The 19,784-nt window shown below is 47.4% G+C and overlaps 1 protein-coding gene across 4 annotated transcripts in view; it reads right to left on the bottom strand.

Annotated features, from left to right (window-relative positions):
- Positions 1-19,784, bottom strand: part of CHKA (choline kinase alpha) — a gene marked incomplete at its 5' end in the record, with an annotated part of 61,011 nt that overhangs the window by 15,997 nt on the left and 25,230 nt on the right. Inside the window, 3 exons of one of the 4 annotated variants that reach the window (XM_079709035.1) lie at positions 2,665-2,778; positions 8,814-8,867; positions 9,814-9,843. In XM_079709035.1, coding sequence (XP_079565161.1) covers positions 2,665-2,778; positions 8,814-8,867; positions 9,814-9,843 — 198 coding nt within the window. The remainder of the gene's footprint in view (positions 1-2,664; positions 2,779-8,813; positions 8,868-9,813; positions 9,844-19,784) is intronic. The other 3 variants (XM_079709036.1, XM_079709038.1, XM_079709037.1) reach the window with 3 other exon arrangements.

The raw sequence follows: 19,784 nt of genomic DNA, 5'->3' as shown, positions 1-19,784 counted from the left end.
CACCTTCCAATGCAGGGGGTGTGGGTTCGATCCTGGTGGGGGAGATAGGGGGCCAAACAACCAAAACAGAAGCAGCAGCAATATTGTAACGAATGTAAGACAGATTAAAAAAAAAAGTTTAGGGGCCTCCCTGGTGGCGCAGTGGTGGAGAGTCCGCCTGCCGCTGCAGGGGACACGGGTTCGTGCCCCGGTCCGGGAGGATCCCACAGGCCGCGGAGCGGCTGGGCCCGTGAGCCGTGGCCGCTGAGCCTGCGCGTCCGGAGCCTGTGCTCCGCCAACGGGAGAGGCCACAACAGTGAGAGGCCCGCGTACCACACACACACACACACATTTTTTTAAAATAAAGAAATAAATAACAAAAAAAACCCCACAAAAAGAACAGGAGAACAGTAACTATTCCACAGACATAACCACCTACATGCCCTGACCTCAAGGAGCTGTGTTTCCCCTCGAGACATTTCCATTATCCTAAGTTGTGTTCCCTGGTCCTCTACCTTTTCTAAAAAGGGAAATTTTATCACATGTGTATTTATTAAACAATTTGTATCTTGCTTTTTATTGGGCTTTATACGAATGGTACGATACCATGTGTAGTCTTCTGCAATTTGGTTTTATTGACGTTATGTTTTTAAGATGGATCCACGTTGGCACTTATAGCCATACGAAGTGTTTTGTATTTCTAAAATTCTTTCTAATACTTTGCTATCTCATTTGATTCTCATGCTAGACAGATGTTACTGTCTGGGAAAACTGTAAATAAAATTATAAATAAACTACAGGGATTTCCCTGGTGGTGCAGTGGTTAAGAATCCGCCTGCCAATGCAGGAGACACGGGTTGGAGCCCTGGTCCGGGAAGATCCCACATGCCGCGGAGCAACTAAGCCTGCACGCCACAACTACTCAGCCTGCACTCTAGAGCCCGCGAGCCACAGCTACTGAGCCCATGTGCCACAACTACTGAAGCCCATGCGCCTAGAGCCCATGCTCCACAAGAAGAAGCCACCGCAATGAGAGGCCCACGCACCGCTACGAAGAGTAGCCCCGCTCACCGCAACTAGAGAAAGCCCGTGCGCAGCAATGAAGACCTAATGCAGCCAAAAATAAATAAATAAATTTATATTTAAAAAAAAAAAACCTACAGCCAGGCGCCAGGGAAGAGACTGAAAGGACTCTTCCATATAGGGAGGTACATCCATTCCTTCAAACACACCCCAGGCTGGCAGCTGGCACACACGGCACCACATGGGAACGAGAAGAGGGCACCCCCCACCGCAGCCCCCGCTGGACGCAGGCCTGGCGAGCAGAGCACCCTGTTGGCCAGGCGTCCTTGTGCTCTGCACCGCCTGCACGACTGCACCGGGCGGCCCCGCACACCGGAGCCTCTCGTGGCCAAGACAGCACACGAGGCAAGACGTGAAGGCAGCAGCCCCTAGCCCTTAGGAAGCTCACACGGCTCAAGAAGGGGAGCCCTTCCACGAGCGGGAACACAGGCCAGCAAGGCTCGGCATCTCCACCCAAACGAGCCGGTCACCAGGCCCAGAGTTGCCCCACACTCAACTTTATAGGGAACTCTTGAGGCTCAAAGCCCTCTTCGGGGCTCGGGGCTCAGGGCAGGGGCTATGCACACAGAACTCTAAATGAGGCACACTGGCGGATGCTAGGGCAACACTAGCAATGCCTCAGGACAGCAGGCAAGGGAAAACAGTCCTGACTCCTGCAAACAGAGGATGTGAGCAAGGCTTTGAAATGTGAAGGAACTTGACAGGCACATGAGGGCAGGGGAGACCCTAAAGTGAGGGGGGGCAGTGGGAGACAAGGGAAAGAACAGTGGTGGCGCCCGCAGGGCAAAGACCAGACACGTGGCACAGTGTGGGCAGGGCCACGTCCTGCAGCGAGTTCTATAACCAAGGCCCGGAAGTTGTTAGGTTTCACAAACAGGCCTCCTCGGAGATTCTGGGGGTTCGGTCCCAGACCGGCACAGTAAAGCAACCGCAACAAAGCGAGTCACGTGAATTTTTTGGTTTCCCAGCATGTACAAACGTAATGTTTACACTATACTGGAGTCTATTAAGTGGCAATAACATTATGTCTCAAAAAACAATGTACAGGGGCTTCCCTGGTGGCGCAGTGGTTGAGAGTCCACCTGCCGATGCAGGGGACACAGGTTTGTGCCCCTGTCCGGGAGGATCCCACATGCTGAGGAGCGGCTGGGCCCGTGAGCCATGGCCGCTGGGCCTGCGCGTCCGGAGCCTGTGCTCCGCAGTGGGAGAGGCCGCAGCAGTGAGAGGCCCGCGTACCGCAAAAAAAAACCAATGTACATACCTTAATTAAAAAATATCTTATTGCTCAGAAATGCTAACCATTGTCTGACAATGCAGGGCCACCACAGACCTTCTATTTGTAAAAACCCAGCATCTGCGAAGCTCAGTTAAACAAGGTCTGCCTGCATGTTTCTGAATGGATGAACGTATCTTTGCAGGAAAGACAAGAGGCTTTGATGTAAATTCAAGAGAAGTTTTGATTTTCTTTACTTCTGTGCTAACATAGGCCACATTTACTATTTCGGACCACAGCACCTCGGGCTCCTGCAGTGACGGTGACGAGACAGACTCCGTCTTCTCGCTGTGGCTCCCAGCACCTGACCAGCCTTCCGCACATCTTACCGGGATAAACTGCTCCAGGCGGCCTTGGGGGAAGATGCCAAAGAGCTTTGGCCCCAGCGACCTCTCTGCGAGGATGGCAAACATAACGCTCTCCAGAACCATGGCCTCGGCGCCCTGAAACAGATGGCAACACATCAATCGGTTACTGAGTGTGGACCACGTGCCAGGCATCAGCAGTCCTTTCACATGAGCCATTTCACCCACTCCCACAGCAACCCTGATTGCGTATCATCATCATTATTATTTTTACCAATTGTTGTTTTTATTACCACTGTCCCCACTTTAAATACAAAGAAACAGATCTGTAAACTTCAGGAGCCATGCTGGCAAACATCACACTATATTGATGAGATTTAAAATTCAAGTTGAATTTAGGTCACTGGTTCCAAAAATAGAACAGCATCAATATTTTATCGCTTCTATTTATTTTAAAACTCCTATGAGTCTCACCCTTGGCATCTTATCAAAGGTCACAACAATTCCATCCATTCTGGTGATGGTCGATCTGTTTTTCGGTCAAGAGTGCCCAGGGAAAGAAAATGGTTCAAAGGGCCCTCTGCCCATGAAACTGGCCTGCGGGGTCCCCCACGGGGTGCGGGGTCTGTGCCAAAGTGCACCCTAGCACAGGGCGCTCAAGGTTTCTGTTTTCTGCTCTCATCCCCAGTCTCCTCTGTCATTTGATGCTTGTCTTCCTGTCTACACCTCCTTGACGCTCCTACGTTCCGCCTTCAGTTACTCCTAGTAACAAAGTGGGATCTAGAGCCATTCTGCCTTCAAAATCCACCTTTTGGTCTCAATTCAAATCCACTCCTTAGTCCTCTTCCCTTAAGCAGGAAATTACAGATTAAGAGTTTCCATCGGTTGGGGTGAAGGACAGGAAGGAGCCCTGTACCCAAGCGTCTTAGGGAGCTTCTACAGATGGAGCTTCTACGTCGATGTGTTGGGAGGGGCACCAGGTGTGGTCTGGAAACACTCTCAGGTGATTCTAGGTCACCCCTTGTTCAGAAAGGGGCCGTGGGGACAGGATCTCAGAGAAACATGGCTCAATAAAACAGAGCTCTTTAAAATATACTCATTTTACCAAAATGGATGGAGAGACTTAGCAGGACAAACTCATCAGGCAGGGACATGATTCTAAACTTGGCGAGAAGAAAACAAAAAGGAAAAAAGAAAAGCTACTTCCAAAGGACATGGGGCCACATTAAAGTAAAAAGTAATTCAGTCACTTTTACATTTTGGGGAGAATGGGTTTGTTGGTAATCCATCCACCATCTTTGTATAATCTTCACAATTATGATCTAACCATCATCACCTTGTGAGGCCCAATCTCTATTCACTAATTTGCGGTTCTATACATATGACTGCTATGAACTGGACTGTGTCCTCCCAAAATTCAGAGGTTGAAGCCCTCACCACCAGTGCGATGCTATTTGGAGATGTGGCCTTTGGGAGGTGATGGATTTAGGTGAAGCCACGAGGGTGGAGCCCTGACGGGGTCAGTATCCCTATAAGAGGAGTCCCCAGGGAGCCTGCCCTCTCTCCCTCTCTCTCAGTCTCTGTCTCCCTCTCCGCCACGTGAGGACACAGGCAGGAGACGGCATCTACAAGCCAGGAAGGGGCCGTCACCGGAACCTGGCCGTGTTGGCACCCTGCCCTTGGACCTCCAGCCTCCAGAACTATGAAGAATAAACCCAGGAAGCTTCTTCTGGCAGCCCGAGCAGACTAAGACAAGGACAATCCAGACACAGCACTGATCTATCTAGTTAACGGATTTTAGGAGGACTTTGACCAGACGGGTTTTATTTCTTAAACGCTTAGAGAATGAGAACGAATTCCTAACAGCTCTATTGAGCTGGCAAAATGTTTTCACTCACTCACCTGACCTCACAGCAAACATAGGCAGGAGGTACGGTCAGTGCTGGCCCCATTTACCTCAACTCCGGCCTCAGAGACACCCCACGGGAAGCGAACCCTCTGCTGCCGCTCGCCCAAGCGACCGGAGGCTGGCATCGTGGATGAGGAGGTTCTGGGCTTGGCCCAGACCAGGCCGTCTGCGGGCAGTGGCTCTTGGCAGCCCCTTGCCCTCCGTCCAGTCTCCCACCTCAAAACTCCAACCCACTCCCCGACTGTTTCCAAAGAGTAGGATCGGGATCTCCTCTGTCCTACATAGCCAGGATTTTGCCGGGATTAAAATTTGGTTTTTCAACCTTTTTCTGTGGAGAGTGACTAAGCTGGAGGGCACTGGGGTTGGCATATGTGAGACACTCACGTGCAGCCAATCTGAAATAGCCCTTTACGTCTGAAATGTCCACAGTGACTTCACGAAGTGCACGTGGTACCCATGCAGCGCAAAGTCTGCTGGGAGCTGACTTCACACGTGGCACCATCACTGGTACCGGGGCCGAAGCCACACTGTCCAGGATCCTCCAGAGCAGGGTCCACCCGGTGCCAGGATGGTGGAGAGAAGATGGAAAGAGACTTAAAGAACTTTCCAATTCTCTTCAGCACTGCTCTGCACACTGTGAACAAGAAATACCTTTGTTCTTCTGTGATACTGCAGTTCAATATTTATTCACAGTGGGGAGAAGGGGGCGTGGTGTGTGGAGGGAAGGATTTGGAGAGGAAGAAAGAAAATGCCAAGTTGCAAGCAAGAAAGATGGGTAGGTTACGAAGGACAGCAGGTATCCTCAGGCCTCCAAACCCTCAAGGAAAGCGAGCTCAGTGAAGGACGGGCGCACGGGCGTGACCCGGTCCACCGCCCGCAGCACCCGGGCTCGGCCCCCACCATCCACCCACGGCTGGTCCTGCTTTCTCAGGAGAGCAGCTCAATACCTCAACTTGAAACGAATCATGATGGCTTCAGAAATACTCATTCATATATTCACCCCCCAAATATAACTTGGACATGTACTCTGTACCCGGCGTGTGCTAAGCCCCAGGGAAACAATAAGAACAAGACACACGTGGCTGCTGCCCGGACAGAGCCTGCGTTCCAGGGACAGGAACGGCTGGAACCGAGCAGGGCCACTGGCAGACCGGGGCAGCGCAGAGGAGGAGCAGAGAGTATCCTGACGGAGCGTGACGGGGTGGCCACCCCCAGGCGGACACGGTGACCCTGACGGGGGCAAAGCAAGTCCTGGGAGGGGCCGATGCGCGGAGCAGAGGAACCGAGGAGGAAGAGGACCGACTCAGCCCAGAGAAGCTGCTGGGGCCGCCGCGGGGTCTGGGCCAGATACAAAGTCCTCGGCGTACGGACAGCATGAAAGCTAACGAACTGGCCGCAGAGGGGGAAGCAGCACAGAGCCTGAGGACGCCCAGCACCTGCAGCAATGTTTCCAACCGACCGTGCCGACAGCAAGAAACACGTCTTACAGGGCAACCGAACACCCTCGATGTCGCCGGGGCAGCAGGAGGGGAACCGGGGCAGCCGGCAGTGCGGGAGGCGAGGACGCCTGCTGGCAGGACGGGCGACAGCGTGTCCTGTGTCAGATGCTGTGGAGACAGCGAACAGGGGGCGGAGGAAAGTGGGCCCTGGATTTGGCAACACAGAAGTTGCCGGTGACAGAACCAAGAATGGCTCCGGGAGCAACGGGGACAGGGTCAGACGGAGACCCGGGCAGAGCAGGCAGAGGAGGGGGAGGGCCCGGGGTGGGGGGCTGGGGGAGGGTTAGACGGACTTCTCACTTCATCGGGGTCCAGCAAGGACTAAGAAGACGTAACTGCGTTTCTCTGGTGGGGAGGGGAGGCCAAGGAGCAAAGAAGGTGAGACACACACAGCACAGGCCAGGGAGGTGAGCCCGCCAGAGACTCGCTGGCCCCCTCCTGAGGCTTAGCACCACAAACAGGAATGGAGCCAGGCCTCCCGCTGGAGGAGACCAGCCATTCAAAGAGGCTCAAAGAACACAAACCACCTTCCCCATTCTGACAGCCAACTGCCCACCTTCTGACGCAGAGGATCAAAGACAAAATCACAGCACCTACTACCGTTGCCTGCGGGGCCCCGAGCAGAGATCCAGCCGGTGCAGGAGGAGGAGGTGGTGTGGCAGTGACGTGCGGGTCCCCGGCAGCGAGGGCACGCTGGACTAATGAGAGGAAAGGACAGAGAGTGTGTACAAGCAGCGGGATCCGCCCTGGGTTTAGAATCTCACAAGAACAGGCAGGCGTTAACACGTAATACGGAAACTTACAGCCATGGAAAGTGCAAAGGAGAGGCACTCGGTGCTGTAGGAGCGCGAATGGAGGAGCAAGCCTAGATGAGAGCAGGAGGGGCTCCCTGTGGAAGGAACCTGGGAGCCGAGATCCCAATGGTCAGCAGCAGGTGGGGGGAGCGGTGCGGATTGAAGGGCAGAGCATTCCAGCCAGAAGCAGCAGCATCTGCAAAGGCCCCGCGGCAGGAAGGAAACCACACAGCTTAGGGCCACACGGCTGGAGAGCAGGGAAGCGGGAGGGCGTTGTGAGATGAGACCGGGAAGCTCGGCGGGGGTCAGGCTGCCGGGACCTGGCAGGATAAAGCCCACCTAACTGGGACGAGGGCAGAGAGCCACCAGCGAAGGATTGTAAGCAAGAGGCTGACACGACTGGATGAGCGGTTCAGAAGCCGGCTCTGGCCAAGACGAAGGGGATGGCCTGCAGGAAGTAAGAGCGGAGGTGGAAGCCCAGGGAGGAGCTGGTGGCAGCTTGGACCAGGCAGGTGCACAGCCCAGACAGAGAGAAAGCAGACAGACCCAAGATACGGTTCAAAGGAAAACCACCAACAGACTTGTGGATGGGACACGGGGGTGAGGGGACAAGGGTACAGAAAGTGACTCCCTGCTTCCTGGCCTGCCCAGAAAGGCCGGATTTAGATTCTGCTGTTTGGAGGGGTGTGGAGAGTATGGGTTCAGTCTTGGACCTGGTGAGACACCCCAGGAGACGGGGAGCAGCTAGTGTTAGCTCCAAGCGGGGCTGTGGGCTGGAGGAGCTGCAGACCCTTGGCCGCTAGGAGAAACGCAAGGACCAGCTTTGGATCAGGTGGCCTGCTAAGGCGGGGGGTGGAAATAGGGCCTCAGGCCTGGGGACTCTGAGTACTTAGGACCATCGCGGAGTGAGTCCACAAAGGAGGCAAGGAGGGGTGCAGGAAACGATGGGCCTTTACTCCGTGTCCCTGTGTCCTGGCCGCCTTCACTGCTAAGAAGTCCAGATAAAACGAGAGCTGGAAACACACTTCAGATTTAGCGTCATGGAGGTCCTAGTGACCCAACAGTTTCAACTCCCAGGAAGGACGAAAGGCTATACACAAAGGGCCCAGGAGGCTGAAGACAACGTCAGTCACTTCCCACTGACAGCTTCTCAGTCAGCGTCTCTCAGAGAGCACACATTCCAGATCCTCTAGACCACAGTCTCCGGAGCAGGGCCCATGCAAAACTTCCACGGAACCGCGAGGAAAAAACAGCAGCGCTTTTATTCCTTTATATGATCTCACCTCTTTTACATTTCTATTTCTTGATCACTTTAATAATTCGTATGCAATTAGTAAAACCAGTGTATTTACGTGTGTCGATATTACGGGGTGCGTGGTGTGTATGCTACACACACACACCCACACACTCCCCCCGTTATACAGAAACCTCCACACACCAGGGGAGTGTGCTCAAAAGTTTTTCACTCCCTGGAGTGTGGAGATCACTACTCCAGACGCCCCACCTCTGAGCCTCAAAGAGGGGGCAGGTGCTCTTGACCTCAAGCTCTTCTGAATATACGCATTTCTGAGTGAAATCCCGTATTTTAGGAAGAAGCCTTCGGGAGCCGGGTACCATGCAGAGGGAAAAACACTCCTGCCTGCCCCGGGGAGACACCTGGGCAGTGACAGACTACCTCCACGTCAGAGTATCACGCACGCAGGTCACCCCAAGCCGCCATCTCCTAGCACCCCAAATGCTGTTCAGATCACCCTAAAGGCACCAAGTCCACTCCCTACACCCTCATCAGGAAATGGAACACAGACTGTTCGTTGGGTCTCACTGTGGCAGCTCCCAGTACCCCCAGAGCCCCTCCTCTGGGACACACAGCAGGACTCCAGGGCAGGAAGGGGCGCTGCCAGAGCAGGGGGGCAAGGCTGCCCACCACCAGCTCACACCTCACACAAATGCAGAACGGACTGAATTACTTACTTGAAATTCATTGTCTTTCTGAGCTTGTTCGGATCCCTCCTTATTACAGGACCGCTACGAATGAGAAAAAGCAAACACTTCCAGTGAGATGGGGAACACTGTGCAGACACTAACTCTGCAGCCATCAGAACAGTCAGGGTTTACAAAACATCACAGATCTTTAGCGAGGGTTTCTCAGCGCAGTCTAAATGCACCACCAGTGTCCCACTAGGACCAACACCTGAGGAAGCACTTCATTTCTTTACTAGAAAAGGGATGTGCTGTCAAGACCACACAGCTGTGAGTCTCACCACCATCCCGAGTACCTTTTCACAATTTCATTGCTGGAGGAAAGTCAGTGGAGGCTGCTCTCCCAATCAGGCCTCCTCAAGATAAGCGCTGGGCTGGCTTATCTCGTTTAGCCAGGTGGGTCTTTTGAGGCAACGCCAGCCCCAGGAGGGTGCTGTCCTGCAAGGGCAGGGGGCGCACATGGGCTCGCGGCCGCCGAGGTCAGCACAGGGTGGACGAGGGTGCCCTGTGTGGGCAGGAAGCCCGGCACCTGGTCTGCGCGGCCGAGCCTGATCATCAGGGCACCACTGGCTCAGCGTGGAGTCTTCCTCCACCCAAGAGAGGCCTGTGCCGGTTTAATAAAGGCCCAAACTTATTTCGTATGTTAACGTATTGAGAGATACTTTCATCACTTTCCTCAATGAAATTGCAAATTATTGGTAACCAGGATTCAGTCAATAACACACCTCAACCACAAACTACCATAAGCAACTCTCGGGCCACGTCCTTTCTTCATGGCAGATCTTATCTTTTAAAAGCAACCCCCACCCCAAGTGCTTTAAAAACCTTCATACGTGTCCTGTCAAAATTTTATACTCAAATATTGCCCCTAGAAAAATGTTATTTGTTAAAATTAAACTAAGTCTGCTTATGTCAGACACAGAAGCCCATAAAGGAAGCTCTTTAAATATGTTAAGGTAAAAGATTCTTGAACATCCCATGAAAAACATACCTTTCCATTCCACAGCTTTATCAAAAATACCTGTACCAAGGGTAGAAAGTGTGGACAGGAAAAAAAAATGCCACGTTAAGCACCACCAGCTACTCTAGCATCATTCAAAACACCTCAGCGGTTTAAAGCGACAGCTCCCATCCATCATACACGGAAATGACATCCCACAGACGTTTAATGTTTTGTATAAACAGTACACGTTCTAGTTTACTCGATGTAAAAGTAAACAAAATAAATATCCACATTCATATGAAGTTATCTGCAAAAGATCTGCACTTATACATACTCAATAATACCTTTAACACACAGTTAAGTACACTTTGTACAAAGTACAGAAAGTACAAATGGGGGATATATGATATTTTCATTTGTGTAATCTGCATTTCTCTGATGAAAAGATGCTACAGGTTAAATCCCGTTACAATGAAAGCTACAAAATGAAAATACTACAGAAATACTTTTAGACTTTTGCTGATGGCCTGACGTAGGGTGGGATAAAAACCCTAGGGAGGAGTACCTAGGTACCATGAAAGCGCCACTCCTTCCTTAACTCCAGAACACCCTCCTGACCGCACAGCGGCCGGCGTAGACCTACACCTTAGCTGCTCCCTCCCCCCAGTGGCCTACAAGCTCCTAGTGAATAGGGACTCCATCTTTTCTTTACTGTTGGTCTCCCCAGCAAATCCTGGTGGCTCACTACACTTTGTGGCTGCCACAACTAAATAAACACTCCTGCGCTGAGAAGCTCAAGGAGCCGCCAAGGGCGATGGGCAGACCTACATCTGTGATCCCAGTAGTGGGGGAACTGGCAACAGTGTCAGTCAGAATGCCCGATGGGGCTGAAATGTCCCCCAAATATTAAATCCTTGTGCTTTTTCTCCCCAAAGACAGTTAAGAACAAAAAAAGGTCTATAATCTGATATACTGCATATATATATGTATATATATTTTCTTATTTTGATACTTTGTAGGAAAAGACAAACAAGGAATTTGGATATCCTACTGAAATTTGTTGTAACGGGATTTGACCTGTACAAAATTCTAGATGACTATGGTTATTCCTATGCTGTTATTACTTGAACTGTATCTTCTTAGGGAGATACAGTTAAGGGGTTATTCAGCCAGCAGAAGTTCCCTTTCCCTTGTCTAATGGTGCTCTCAAAGCCAGCAAGTCACCTCATCCAAGTTACAAACTGGCTTGCTTCCGAGGCCATTCCTTTTTAACATATTAGCGCTGTTAGGTAGAAACAAATTCTATTAATCATTTCCCCGCCCCTGCCCACCCCATTCCACCCCCAAGTGAATGCACTACTTATCCCACCAGAGCACCATCAGGAAGGCAAGATGGACTTCTGCCATACCCAGCCCTCTGTTCTGTTTCCTCAGTACAGAATGTTCAGGTTCCCTCGATCCTGTAGGTAAGAAGGGCAAGACCAGGAAACCGCAAACCAAGTGGACTGAATCTTCACGGAAAGGTGAGAGAAGCAGCCTCCTGCAGAGACAAGCCAACAAGAGAGAGCGGCCAAAAAAGAGTCAGAGGACTGTTCTGTCCAGGAAGAAAGGAGGTAAAGTATAACTTGGAATCTGTGGGATTTTATTTCAGAGGCACAAATTTATCTGACGCAGATATTAAAACATATTGTACAAGTATTTAACCTGACTCCAAATTCGTCACCAACTAACTTGTACATTAATAAAACTTAGCTTTCAATAAGTTATAACATAAAGGTAAAAAATTTTAACGTTAGAAATTTGGACACTAACTGGTTATTTAATATTAAATAATTATTAAAAATTTTAATGTGAACACTAATGTAGTCATGTTTTTTTTTTAATCAGCTTATATAGGTACAGACTGAAACCGTCATGGAAGAAATAGTACAATGTCTGGAATAACCCTGGAGAATGAATGAAGGTAAAGACGAAAGAAAGCTGGTCAGAGAGAAAGATGGATACTGGGTACCTGGGGTTCATTATGCTCTTCTGGTCTACTTTTGTGTGCATCTGAAATTCTCCATAATAAAATGTTTTTAAAAATAAACGCTGAGGGCTTCCCTGGTGGCGCAGTGGTTGGGAGTCCGCCTGCGGATGCAGGGGATACGGGTTCGTGCCCCGGTTCGGGAGGATCCCACATGCTGCGGAGCGGCTGGGCCCGTGAGCCATGGCCTCTGAGCCTGCGCGTCCGGAGCCTGTGCTCCGCAACGGGAGAGGCCACAACAGTGAGAGGCCCGCGTACCGCAAAAAAAAAAAAAACAACCAAAAAAAAAACCGCTGAAACTTCAAGACCTAAGAAGTCAGAATGTATCCCACATGCTTAAGACAACGCCCAACTCTGTGAATATACTAAAAACCACTGAATGGTACACTTAAATAAATAAGTGAATCGTACGCTACAAAGATGTCATAAAAACAAAAAAAGAAGACAGCCAATGGTAATAAAAATATACTGCCGCTGGCTTCCTCCCATCTTCCTCATTCTTTTCTTCCTATTTTGGGCTTGGTTTTCAAGAGAATCTACAAGTATTCACTATAACCCATGTATTCATTAGCTGTGCTGTAGCAAATAGGCTAAAGTGGTAACAATAATAAAGGGGGTGTGGCTGATATTTTGTTTTAAAGTTTTAGAAGAGTTCAAAAGAGGAAACAGACCTGTGATTGACCAAGCACTTGTAAACTTAAAACCTAACTAACTTCCTAAAAGCCTGAACTCTATTAGCTAGGGCCAGCGGTCCCCAACCTCTTTGGTACCAGGGACCAGTTTCACGGAAGATGATTTTTCCACGGACCGGGGGTGGGAGGGATGGTTCAGGCGTAATGTGAGTGACGGGGAGCGACGGGGGGGCGGCAAGGCCCACCTCCTGCTGTGCAGCCCGGTTGCAGCCCGGGGGTTGGGGACCCCTGAGCTAGGGCAGTAAGATGAGAGCATAGAGAATTCTGACTGTTTACTGTACATACGCCTATACTTTAAATAAAGTGTTTAAAAGTATATGTTACTTTTACAATAAATATATTTGGTACAAGGTTTCAAATGTTACTTTTCTGGCAAAGTCGCATTTAGAGGCTTTTAGAGGTTTCTGTACTTTAAAGAAGACTATGCAAAAAGTAAGTTACCTGGTATTCCACAATATAACAGGCTTATTTCTTTAAATTTGTTTAAGCCAAATAAACTCTCATCGCTTGGCCAGTTCTTAACAAAAGAGTCTGCTAATGCTGAGGGAACTAGTTTTATGATTAAACTACTTTAATAAAACCACATTTGTGAGATGAAACAAAGCAGCATCTTCATTCTCCCTAGTCTGTGTATGTGTGGCTGTGTGGAGATAAAGCCTCTTTTAAAACAGGAGTAAGTTGGTTGCAGCCTTGATAAAGTGCTTTGGGATCTATAAATGAGTGATTACGAAAGAATAATCCAAATGTTAGCTAGACTCAACTTCTAGGGCATCTAAGATCTGGTCTAGGAATATCATCCATCTCTTCACTAACCTGAGATTAACCTCCTGAGTTGAGTCCCGAGGGACTCCAGACTATCAGTGTTTATCCTGAGAGTAACAGGATGGGCTGCACTAGACTGAATGTTCAGTAGCTGTGATGCTCGTCTGGCCCTGGAGTGACATGGGCTTCCTGACTATACTGCCTGTGGCTCTGAAGATTCTAAGATCCACCCTGGTTATCTGACCATGTCGACTCTCTACGAGAGAAGAGGTTCTCAACAAGGGGGCCACACCTGCCACCATCCCTGTAAACGATCGATCGGGCTGTGTCCCACCTCTCAGGAGAGTTGGGGCAGGAAAGGGTGAGAATCCTGACTCCCTAGAATGCACAGCAGTCATGTGGTTCTTCTCAAGTTTTCTTCTCAGTATCACGGACCCTAACCTTCCTGCTTCCTGATCTCTATGAAAACATTCTGCATTTACTGCTTTCATGGCTTCTTACAGCCTTCTCTGAAAATATTTTATAGAACACATTAAAATGTGAGATGACAATGCAATGATTTAAAGTATAGCTTATGTGATTACCTAGTGAACACATATGGATTACGAGAATTTAAAGAGACAAATGATTCCTAACGTTTTACTGGACAAATGATTCCTAACGTTCTTCTAGAGTACGTTCGATCTGCCCAAGGACCAATCTAAGACAATGTGACCCTGCTGAGCTTCACAAAGTCGGATGCCTTGACGAACATCAAGAGGAGACTAGAATGTCTAAAAGGCTCTAGGCAGACATGAACTAGGAGAAAGACAGGTGAGTGGAAGTCCAAGTAAAGAAGGCGCCTTTCAGGACCTTCTCAAGATTGAGGTCTGATCCAGGGTAACCTGAGGCCCCAAGACTCCAAAGGCTTCTGAGTTCCTTCGGCACGAGCACCCCAAGGGCTGACGTGTAAGCAACGCGTTTCCAGGAAGAGCGCCTTCGCTTCTCCAGCCTGTGTCCTTCCACATCAGATCAGCACTGCTGACCTTCATAAAGGCACAGGGTGGGGGAGAAGGACACTAAATGATTAGGACAGAGAAGGAGGTTTCTAACTCTAACCACCATATCAATATGTACATGGCATTTCCTTAAGGCTGAAAGTGGTATGAAGGAAGAAGCAGCTAAATACCTCAAATGAATTTTCAAGTTGAGGCCCATAAATTTCTAAAATTATGAAATGTTTGTCATTTTCTACTGAGGAAACAGAAGAAAGGGTCTGATCTGCTTTGGACCAAAAAAACCCCCCCAAAAACAAAAAACCCGAAGTGATATATACAACATTCTGAAATCTTAACTACTGTACCTCTTTAAGCAAGCACAAACTGTAGCTGGTGCTACTTAACATAAGCATTACAACTTTGTTTTTAGAAAACATTTCTTGAAACCAAGAACTAAAAGAAAGAAATGAAAGCTGTAGAGAATGCTCCAACTTCAGAGGACTCATACTATACCGTGAATCGTGTCTGTCACCTGGAAACCAGAGTGCTCCAGGCACGATCGCATGGACAAGCCTGCAGCAGAGAACACATGCACATACAGCTAAAGTGGTACATTGCCCCCAACGCCCTTCACGCCACCCAGCACAAAGACATTCCTTCCCAAGAGGGCGGGCTGCGGTCACGCCAGCGTTCCAGGGACCAGAAATCTGTATTGGCTTCATGCTCTAAAGCCCAAACATTTAAGACCAGCAAGACAAAGACACTTTGCATATGTCAAAATTAGACACAGGAGTTTGGGGTTTATTTAGTTATCAAAAGAAGGCACCAAAGCAGGTACGGAAGGTGGTACCACTGTAGGTTGTAATTTGGCAACTATCTTTGGAGAGTATTAATGGAAGAAATACGAGGTTAGACCAAATGGGAACACGCAATACTAGAAACATGTTTCACTTCTGAGAGGGAGGTTTTGACTGCCTTAGAAATAGGTATAATTACACCATGCTCAACACATACAAGGGGAGTTTGTAAAAGCAGAGTAAATTAGGTCATGATGACCTAATACAATGAGAAAAAAAATCGAATGCACCGTGTTCAGTGAGCAGGGACATGTGCTCAGCCTCTCGGGACGGAGCGGGCTCTGCATGGAGGAGCGGCAGCCATGCCGTCTCAGCTCCAGAGGGACGTGCTGCAAGCAGGCAGCTTCTCAGTAGCCAAGAGTTTACTGCCAGCTATCTGTAGGCTGCTCTGTAATTTATCGTGACTGAATTTTTAATTAAACTGGGGTTAAGAGAAAATAGGGAAGAAGACATTTTGTTTTCTGGATTCAAAAAAGACCGTGTCCCAAACGGTACTCTTTTGAGTCACTGATACATATCTGCGTTGTGCCTTGATGCCTTTCATTTAATTATAGTTAGTACTTCAACAAACACTAATATTAGCCTTCTACTACTCAAAGAACAAAAACAAAATTTTCCCAGACAGCACTCGAGAGATCGTTGGTGTATTATAAACGTTCATGCCTGTGAGACCGCTCAAAACGGTGAGGCCAAATCTCTCCATTCATGCAGAGAAGGGACTGGCTCGACACAGCCGCTGTTCTGACAAGAGGCAGGGCAAAGCCCCCTCTGAGACTTCCGCCAACTGGCACAGGTTACATTGAAAGAACAATACGTACTGACATTTGTGTCTTCCACAATTCATGATAAATAAGCAAACTGGTTATTTGTAATCAGCCAAACTTGCTTCTGGGAAAAGGCTGCTACTGGACGATGCAGAGCTCATGTTCCTTCCCAGTACCAGAAAGGAAAAAAATCAAGTTACATTGACAGCTAATTTTATTGTTTCAAGCTCTCTTCTAGCAGTTATCTCTCTTTCCGCAATGGCAAAGGCTAAACCAGTACTTCTCAGAACTTCTACCGAGCTATCCTACCTGCTTCAGTCACGGGTAATTTTATAGTTGAATTCGGTTTCCATCGTCTATGCAGCTAATGAGAATAACCTCCTTGTCATTAAAGTTAAAGCTGGCCTATGTGAAATAGACACTGAATTCTACTGACATTCATTGTTTTAAGATCACACCAATATTTTTACGTTTAATAATCTCCTGCAAATAATATCGTGTGGTGTGGCAGTTTTTCGAAGCTGTGTGTGTCTTACCTTGTTTTATCCTCAAAAGGACCCATTTTTCCCCTTGTCCAACACAGGACTTTCCATACGCCCTAAAATTAACACAAATCCTAAACAAAACATCCAGGGTACAGCTGGGAAGCCTGCTTGTGTCTCATCTTATACAGAAATGGGGGGTGGCAGAGATAGCTGTTTAGGGGGCAGAACTGTGGGCCTTAAACCCAACCAGGAGGTTTTACTTGGCCTCCTGCTACTTAAGCCTTAGTGAACTGCACCAGAGAGCAGCCATTTCAGGGCTGCTATGGAAATAAGGGAAGTCCGACATCTTGCAACACCAAGATGAAGAAAAACAAGAAAGTCGAGAAGCATCTCGTTATTTTAAACCAAGTTACTTGTAAATGATTGTAAATGTAAATCAAAAAAGTACTGCTACATGATATTTGATTCTCACAGAGGCAAAAACTTCCAAAGCTGGAACGAGGAGGAGAAAGGGAAAGAAGGGACACACTAAACTAACCCAGTCTATCATGTAATTAAGCAAAACAGCTAAACATTCTGAGGAAATACGTAAGTCTATCATTATGTGCAGTCATCAATTAACATGTTTCAGGGAAGGAGCTCATTCTAATCCACCTTGAAGGATGTGACAGCTGCATTTATATAGACAATTTAGGAAATACCAAGTTATATCTGTACAAATGTACATGCATGTATAGGGGTGTGTGTGTGTGCTTTCCTCTAAGTAGAGTCAAAAATAAGGAAAGCATCATGTTTGATTTGCGTGATATTTCTGTCTTTAATCCATGCATTTATGAAAGTAATGTGACTTATTATTTGGGTTCCATAGTTGCTCAGCCACATCTCTTAATTAATGCAAATCCTGGCAAGTTACTATCAATTTTGGCCATTTTTGGTGCAATCCCTGGCACCATGCCGTGAGAGCTCAACTTGTAAAGCGCAAGGCACTGCCGCCGGCCTCGAGTCTTACTGACTGCTTAGCCTCGGGCCCTTACTTTCCTTCTCTCTTAAACTGAAGTTCCTGTTCGGAGTTCCTGAATTTCTTCTCCTCCTCATGTTGCCAAAGTATTCAAATGGCCAGCAGTTTAAAACGGCCATTAATGTCCGAAACTCTAACTGGCAGCGGGTGCCCCTGCCAAACCCCAAAGAACTTGGGAACCAAAAATACTTGAGGCTGTAGGTTTCATGGTTTTACTAAGTTCAAACTTCAACAAAAAAGTGTACTTGAACTAGGGACTCAATCAACTGTGTAATTATATTGAAAACACTGAGTCCCACCTATAAAGCAAAGGAACAGCTTTTTTCTAACAAAAATGAGTTTGTTGTCAGAGTCAGTTAGTTGTGAGACTGTCAGACGTTTGCTCATTATCCATCTCGTGAGCTACTTGCTTCCCTTTCTACCCATGTGCTTTCAAGCACAGCTTCTACTCTTCATCAGCAGATGCAGTTTCAGGAATGGAAACTAACAGCCTCGTAAAAATAGCATCGAGAGGCTAAATCCAGGGTGCTGCCCCCTCCGCCCCCACTAACTGCATGTAAAACACACTCTGATCGTTGGTTTGGTAAAAGTTAATGCCACTTTAAGTGGCTTCAATTCTTCTCTATTTTGCTGAGTTACCTAATAGTCTTTTTTTCCCCTTAAAAATAAATAGGGACATGGAATTCTGTTCAAACAAATTCTATTTCCAGACATTTCTATTGCACTTAAGTACTATCAGGTAATAATTCTAGATTGCTAAAACTTCAAAAAGGACAAAATATTAACTACTGATGGTGAATCTTTATTAGGGGAAAAGAAAACTGCAAGGTCACGGCCTGCGTTGCAGCCGGCTGTTACTAAGTTACCTGTCCTTAACAGGGCACACATGCCAGCCAATGCAGCAGCCACCAGCTCCATGTAACCATTGCAATTTAAATAAGTAAAATTACGTAAAATTTAAAACTCCATTCCTTGGCTGCACTTGCCACTTTTCAGGCATATGAGGGCCACATGTGGCTGGTGAGTGGCGTCCTGGACAGCATGCATCAGAGCATCCCTTCACCTCCACAGGGCTCTGCTGCTCTCAGGGCACAGGGCCTGCCCCCGGCCTAGGAGGAGCGCACCGTGCACACTGAAAACGCTCCTATTTAAGTTGAAATAGAAACAAAGGCTCCATAAATCAGATTTAAGTAGTCTCATATCGCATGCAATTCCAGCAGCTAGTTATTAAAGTATTTTTAAAGTGTTGCTTAAATGAAAGCACACGAAACGAATGGGCAGAAATGGGACTTAATTGTTACAGGAAGTCCTCAGAGAAAAAAATGGCTGAAGGTTGATTTCATTAAAAGTCCCAAAAGGACATTAATTGGGTATAGTTCAAGAACTGCTCTGAAACGGCAACTTGATTAAATAAAAAACTGGACTGCATGATAAGCACAGACCCTGTTCTGCTTGTACACTGTCAGTCAGCGGGGGCAGGGTCGGCTGTCAGTCAGCACGTGAACCTAATGCCAAAGTGGCCTTGGGTTTCCTCAGACACGCTAGCTTGTTCCTAACCTCAGACCCTGACCACTCTCACAGCTGGACAGGGTTAAGGGAAAATTACCCAATGAAAAGGTTCAGTCACATGATGACAATTTTTTTAAATGAGTTAATATCCAGAGTGCCAATTTTAACTTTAATATTTCTAAACATATAATCGAATCATCACAGATATGGACATGACTTGCTTTCTAGACTGAGCTGAAAGAGACTAGTCTTAAAAAAAAAAAAAAAAATTGAGTCAGAAAACTATTCTCCGTTTCATGAAGATCAAAATGGGCCCTTCCAAGGAAGATTTAAATGGATATCAAAATTCTACCACAGAAACATACACATTTATATGTGTGGTCAGTAAAATGATAAATTCATGGTATAGTTATTTTTTTTTAAATCCAGACATTTGGGATATCCTATAACTGGTTAAGACAATTCAACAAATAAGGTACTTTAACTGAAAGATTCAATTATTTAAGTAATATAAAAATTTAGAAAGATGAGGAATCTAACAAATTCAAAGTTTTAAAGAAATCTCAATGGGAGGTAGTTAATAAATTCGGCTTCACTGAGCTCATACTTTTCCACTGGGACTATCCTGCAAACCCTTTTTGATGATGCTTTCCCCACATTCGAATTTTACAACTTAAGTCTGAGCTGAAAATTTCAATGTGTGGAAAATCCAAGCATTATCCAGCACTATTAAAGATTTAACCAACATTGTACTTCCTCTGGATATAAAGCTGGATGTATTTGTACTAGTTTACTAACAAATAGTAAGTAAAGACAGAATTTACTTAGAATATAAACAAAAAACCAAGTTGTGCAGCCCAGTTAAAGCAAAAGCAATATATTTAAATAGCTCTTACAACACCACTAACATATTTTAAGTCTCTTCCCAG

This window comes from Hyperoodon ampullatus, assembly GCF_949752795.1.
Source record: "Hyperoodon ampullatus genome assembly, chromosome: 7".
NCBI classification, from domain to species: domain Eukaryota; kingdom Metazoa; phylum Chordata; class Mammalia; order Artiodactyla; family Ziphiidae; genus Hyperoodon; species Hyperoodon ampullatus.
The sequence above is the reverse complement of the archived record's forward strand: the minus strand, read 5'-3'. Positions and strand labels throughout refer to the sequence as shown.